The 6,506-nt window shown below is 43.2% G+C and overlaps 1 protein-coding gene across 1 annotated transcript in view; it reads left to right on the top strand.

Annotated features, from left to right (window-relative positions):
- LOC139276267 (integrator complex subunit 6-like) overlaps window positions 1–6,353 on the top strand; it is a 144,154-nt gene extending 137,801 nt beyond the window's left edge. Inside the window, exon 18 of the mRNA XM_070894004.1 lies at window positions 5,506–6,353. Coding sequence (XP_070750105.1) covers window positions 5,506–5,599 — 94 coding nt within the window. The 3' untranslated portion in view covers window positions 5,600–6,353. The remainder of the gene's footprint in view (window positions 1–5,505) is intronic.
- Window positions 6,354–6,506: the final 153 nt, after the last annotated feature.

The raw sequence follows: 6,506 nt of genomic DNA on the forward strand, positions 1-6,506 counted from the left end.
GCAAGGCCAGAGTGGTTAAGGATGGTTTTTTTGAGGAGAGGGGTTATGATGTGTAATTTTACTGTATTTTGGCCTGGTGCTTCCTCTTGGTGCTTATGTTCTCTCTCTATTTCTCACTGATCATTTCTGAGTATGCACCAAGTGGAAGGGGTGAATAAGGTGGCTTTCGTGCTGGCTCTGAAGATGGCCCGCTGTTTATTGCCTCTGCTTCTGATGCACAGGTAGTGCTGTGGTTGGCCATTCTTGCCTTTCATTTTGGCATCTTTATTTCTTACATGAGTAACCTTGCATAGGCAGCTTTCTGAAATGCTGCCACCCTTTGGCGTATATGCCGACAGCTTCAGCAAATACTGGAGCTAGCGTGGACTTTGGTGCCACCACCTCCAGAGAATGTTACACTGCTATCATCCGGCAGGTATCCTGGAGACCAGGCGGACTAGCCCTTGGAAACACTTCATGCAGCGGCACTTCGAGGGACTGTACTGGGTGGGAGTCGTTGAGTGATTTCGTGGGATCAAGGGCATTGGTGGAATAGGGAGGAGGGTGGGAGAAGAAGAAATGATGAGTGATTGGTGAGAATGAAGGTGTTGATGCTAGATTGCGAGAGAATTGGTGGGATCGTGAGTTTCTGTGGGAGTTGAGTAGTCCCAACAGTGGCCCGAGGAGAGGGAGTTGGAATTTGAGATTGAATTAATTGTGATGCAGGGCGACAGTTTCCCCTGTCCCGGGAGGCTAAAAGAGGGTGAGCTACTTAAAAGGTGCCCGAGCAATAGCCAGCGTAGAAATTATTCATGAGAACTTTGCCACTGCCACAGTGCTTTAGGTGAGTCAGGTTATGAAATGCGTAGCCAGGCAGGAGGCTGAGAGAGGAGTCACTGCCCACAAGTCAGGTTTCTGGTATGTCCGTAGATTAGTTGTGTGGTCCAGGATAGCGAGAGCTTTATGAGGTAGGGAACATTGTGGAGGATGTTGATATGATTTATTTGGCTGGGTTTGCTGGAGTGGGGGTGGGTGGCGGGGAGTAAAGAAGTGGTGAGATGAATGGTGAGGATACCAAGGAGGTTAGCCTTTGACTGATAAATTGGGCCAAATGGTTGCCTGCAGCAGTGTTGCTGCTCTGAGAGCCAGTGAAGGTTGTCATAATGGTCAAGCGAAAGCGGTCACATCTTGGAATTTTGGAAAAAAAAAATTCCCTCACAGAAAAGATATTGTAAAAGATAATTTCAATGTTGGACTTTTAAACCGAAGTGTAATCTATTTTTTTTAAAGGCACCTAGACGAAAGCGAATAGAAACATAGAAAATAGGTGTAGAAGTAGGACATTCGACCCTTCGAGCCTGCACCACCATTCAATAAGATCATGGCTGATCATTCCCTCCATACCCCATTCCTGCTTTCTCTCCATACCCCTTGATCCCCTTTGCCATAAGGGCCATATCCAACTCCCTCTTGAATATATCCAATGAACTGGCATCAACAACACTCTGCGGCAGGGAATTCCATAGGTTAACAACTCTGAGTGAAGAAGTTTCTCCTCATCTCAGCCCTAAATGGCCTACCCCTTATCCTAAGACTATGTCCCCTGGTTCTGGACTTCCCCAACATCAGGAACATTCTTCCCGCATCTAACCCATCCAGTCCTGTCAGAATCTTATACGTTTTTATGAGATCCCCTCTCATCCTTCTAAACTCCAGTGAATAAAGGCCCAGTTGATCCAGTCTCTCCTCATATGACAGGCCAGCCATCCCTGGAATCAGTCTGGTGAACCTTCGCTGCACTCCATTAATAGCAAGAACGTTCTTCCTCAGATTAGGAGATCAAAACTGAACACAATATTCCAGGTGAGGCCTCAACAAGGCCCTGTACAACTGCAGTAAGACCTCCCTGCTCCCATACTCAAATCCCCTAGCTATGAAGGCCATCATACCATTTGCTGCCTTCATCGCCTGCTGTACCTGCATGCTCACTTTGTGACTTATGAACCATGACACCCAGGTCCCATTGCATCTCCCCTTTTCCTAATCTGCCGATATTCAGATAATATTCTGCCTTTGTGTTTTTGCCCCCAAAATGTATAACCTCACATTTATCCACATTATACTGCATCTGCCATGCATTTGCCCACTCGCCTAACCTGTCCAAATCACCCTGCAGCGTCTTAGTGTCCTCCTCACAGCTCACACCGCCACCTAGTTTAGTGTCATCTGCAAACTTGGAGATATTACACTCAATTTCTTCATCTAAATCGTGAATGTTTATTGTAAAGAGCTGGGATCCCAGCACTGAGCCCTGCGGCACTCCACTAGTCACTGCCTGCCATTCTGAAAAGGACCTGTTTATCCCGACTCTCTGCTTCCTGTCTGCCAACCAGTTCTCTATCCACGTCAGTACATTACCCCCAATACCATGCGCTTTGATTTTGCACACCAATCTCTTGTGCGGGACCTTGTCAAAAGCCTTTTGAAAGTCCAAATGCATCACATCCACTGGTTCTCCCTTGTTCACTCTGCTAGTTACATCCTCAAAAAATTCCAGATTAGTCAAGCTTGATTTCCCTTTCATAAATCCATGCTGACTTGGTCCGATCCTTCACTGTTTTCCAAATGCGCTGCGATTTCATCCTTAATGATTGATTCCAACATTTTCCGCACTACTGATGTCTGGCTAATCGGTCTATAATTACCCGTTTTCTCTCCCTCCTTTTTTTAAAAAGTGGTGTTACATTAGCTACCCTCCAGTCCATAGGAACTGATCCAGAGTCGATAGACTGTTGGAAAATGATCACCAATGCATCCACTATTTCTAGGGCCACTTCCTTAAGTCCTCAGGGATGCAGACTATCACGCCCCGGGGATTTATCGGCGTTCAATCCCATCAATTTCCCTAACAATTTCCCGCCTAATAAGGATATCCTTCAGTTCCTCCCTCTCACTAGACCCACTGTCCCCTAGTACATTCGGAAGGTTATTTGTGTCTTCCTTTGTGAAGACAGAACCGAACTATTTGTTCAGTTAGTCTGCCATTTGTTTGTTCCCCATGATAAATTCACCTGAATCCGACTGCAAGGGACCTACGTTTGTCTTCACTAATCTTTTTCTCTTCACATATTTATAGAAGCTTTTGCAGTCAGTTTTTATGTTCCCGGCAAGCTTCCTCTCATACTCTATTTTTCCCCTCTTTATTAAACCCTTGGTCCTCCTCTGTTGAATTCTAAATTTCTCCCAGTCTTCAGGTTTGTTGCTTTTTCTAGCCAATTTATATGCCTCTTCTTTGGCTTTAACACTAACCTTAATTTCTCTTGTTAGCCATGGTTGAGCCACCTTTCCCGTTTTATTTTTACTCCAGACAGGAATGTACAATTGCTGAAGTTCATCCATGTGATTTTTAAATGTTTGCCATTGTTTATCCACCGTCAACCCTTTAAGTATCCTTTGCCAGTCTAATCTAGCCAATTCATGCCTCATACCATCAAAGTTACCTTTCCTTAAGTTCAGGACCCTAGTTTCCGAATTAACTGTCACTCTCCATCTTAATAAACTGTCACTGTCACTCTCCATCTTAATAAAGAATTCTACCATATTATGGTCACTCTTCCCCAAGGGGCCTCTCATAACAAGATTGCTAATTAGTCCCTTCTCATTACACATCACCCAGTCTAGGATGGCCAGCTCTCTAGTTAGTTCCTCGACATATTGGTCTAGAAAACCATCCCTAATACACTCTAGGAAATCCTCCACTGCATTGCTACCAGTTTGGTTAGCCCAATCAATATGTAGATTAAAGTCGCCCATGATAACTGCTGTACCTTTTATTGCACACATCCCTTATTTCTTGTTGATGCTGTCCCCAACCTCACTACTACTGTTTGGTGGTTTGTACACAACTCCCACCTAACGTTTTCTGCCCTTTGGAATTCCGCAGCTCCACCCATACCGATTCCACATCATCCAGATTAATGTCCCTCCTTACTATTGCATTAATTTCCTCTTTAACCAGCAACGCCACCACGCCTCCTTTTCCCCTCTGCCTATCCTTCCTAAATGTTGAATACCCCTAGATGTTGAGTTCCCAGCCTTGGTCAACTTGGAGCCATGTCTCCATGATGCCAATTACATCATATCCGTTAACTGCTGTCTGCGCAGTTAATTCGTCCACCTTATTCCGGATACTCCTCGCATTGAGGCACAGAGCCTTCAGGCTTGTCTTTTTAACACACTTTGTCCCTTTAGAATTTTTCTGTAATGTGGCCCTTTTTGTTTTTTGCTTTGGGTTTCTCTGCCCTCCACTTTTACTATTCTCCTTTCTATCTTTTGCTTCTGCCTCTATTTTATTTCCCTCTGTCTCCCTGCATAGGTTCCCAGCCCCCTGCCATGGTAGTTTAACTCCTCCCCAACAGCACTAGCAAACACTCCCCCCTAGGACATTGGTTCCGGTCCTGCCCAGGTGCAAGTCGGTTTCCTCAAAGACTTTATTAATAAGCAATTTCTTATGCTTATCTTGGAATTTGATGGACATCTCATTGTGTTAGAAGGGTTTAGATATCTTTCCAACTGTGAACAGAGGAAGGTGGAAAAAGAGGTTATCAGTCAAGTTTTGAAATAGAAAGCTGAGAGAGCTTTTGACATGAGAGTCGAAATGCTTTGGGAGAATTCGACACCTTGGTTAAGTCCAGTGAGATGAACCACAAGTGAGGAAGTGGCACATTCTTTATTTAGTATTATGTGAAGATGAGTTGTACCGATTTGATGAAGCAGCTTATCGGATCAATCCATGTCTCACCAGTTGCTCATTTGATCTGGCCTCAAGATTAAAGAAGTGAAAGAATACATTTGTGAAAGACACACCAGGTTTCGGTCACACGAGATGGTATTGTTACACCCCCAGGTTATGCTGCCATATAGGTAGACACGGTAGTGCGAATCAACTCCTATAAAAGTAAGACTTGCAGACTTCAGGCTTGGGCCCAGGTGTGTGTGTGTCATGACCAGTAAATTAGCTTGAGCTTTGAGAATTGTGTCTTCAAGAGATTTTGTTGTTTTGGGGAGGAGGGGGAAGAGTGAGGAAGAGATACTTTTTTTTCCTTTGAGAAGATGCTGGTGAAATGAATTGGTTGAGATTCCTGTCCAGCAGAGCTGCCAGAGGTTAATTGCATCCTGATGTAAATGTGTCGAGGGAAGGAAAGTTAACCAGGACAACTCATTGTACTGCTTCACACTGTCTAGTGGCGAGAGATCAGGTAAGTGAACCTTACCTGGAAATAGTGTGATGCATGACATCTAATAACAGGAGCAAATGACTGGCGGTAGTGAGGCTGGTGGAGGGAACCAAGCCAATAGCAACAGGAAAAAAAATTATTTTTGAAATGTCAGCAGTTCAGATTATTCATGATCTAAATGTCTACACCACTCCTAATGCTTGTTTATATATGTATGTTGTGGGATGAAGGGGTTGGTGGTGGATACGTGCCACATATCACTAATGCTGTTCTCTTTTTCTTTATATAGGTTTAAAAAACGAGTCCTAATTGAAGAGCTTGAAGGGATTTTGGAAGAAATACAAAGTAAATCCAGTCGGGTAAATCATATTAATAACCGATAATGAATCCTGAGAAACAATAAGACTGGACTCTTTTTTTTTGGTATTCTCTTAAAGTACCCGAGAAAGCTCCATTGGATCACACAAGCTTATTTTTTACTGTACTTTCATCTGCTCTGCGCTTAAATTTGCCTTCACTTTTCTTTGCACGTATAGACTATCTGGACCTTGGCAAAAGGAGTATTTTTAAGAGTGCCATCTGATGGTGTATCTGCCACTTGGTTAAAAAGATGTTTCTACAACACATTCAGCACACTCGGCAAGAGGCACTTCACTATTCCAATAGATGACTTGTGCGTTATTTTACCTTCTGAAAGGCAACATTTTGTAGCAACATTTGCTTTCTGTAATTGACCCTTGTTTTTGTGTTGAAGCAACTTGCTTCAGAGATGGGATAAATCATCTTGGCAAAAGAATGAACCCAATTTGATTTTATGTTGCACTGGAATTAAAGGAGGAGAAGTCTTTTGTGTCCAATGAATTCTGAAATGTGTTTCGTCTTGTCTGCATTTTGTCGCAGTTCCCTTCTAGCCTGGCTTAGCTTCCCCAGGTCAATCCTTCTGATAAATCCTTGGGAACTGGCCCTTGCCAAACAAACTGTATACACAATAAGGACATTTGTCTTTTTTTAAAAAAGCTAAGATTTGTCTACAGCAAATTATTTTTGAATGGAACACTGTGTTGTAAATGGCCATATTTTGAAAATTATTTAAAATGCCTTTGTTACTATTTCCTGCATTAAAAAAAATCTATTTTATATTGGATTGTTTTGTTTGGCATATGTAACCAACCTCCCGGACTCCAGATGTCTTTTTCCTCAAGTACAAGTGACTGACTCCTTCTGCCTGCTTGAGTGGATGCCATCTTTACAAGTGTTGACCATTTATCTTCTCAGCTGTGTAATGGTGTG

Source organism: Pristiophorus japonicus, chromosome 11 (assembly GCF_044704955.1).
Source record: "Pristiophorus japonicus isolate sPriJap1 chromosome 11, sPriJap1.hap1, whole genome shotgun sequence".
NCBI lineage: Eukaryota > Metazoa > Chordata > Chondrichthyes > Pristiophoridae > Pristiophorus > Pristiophorus japonicus.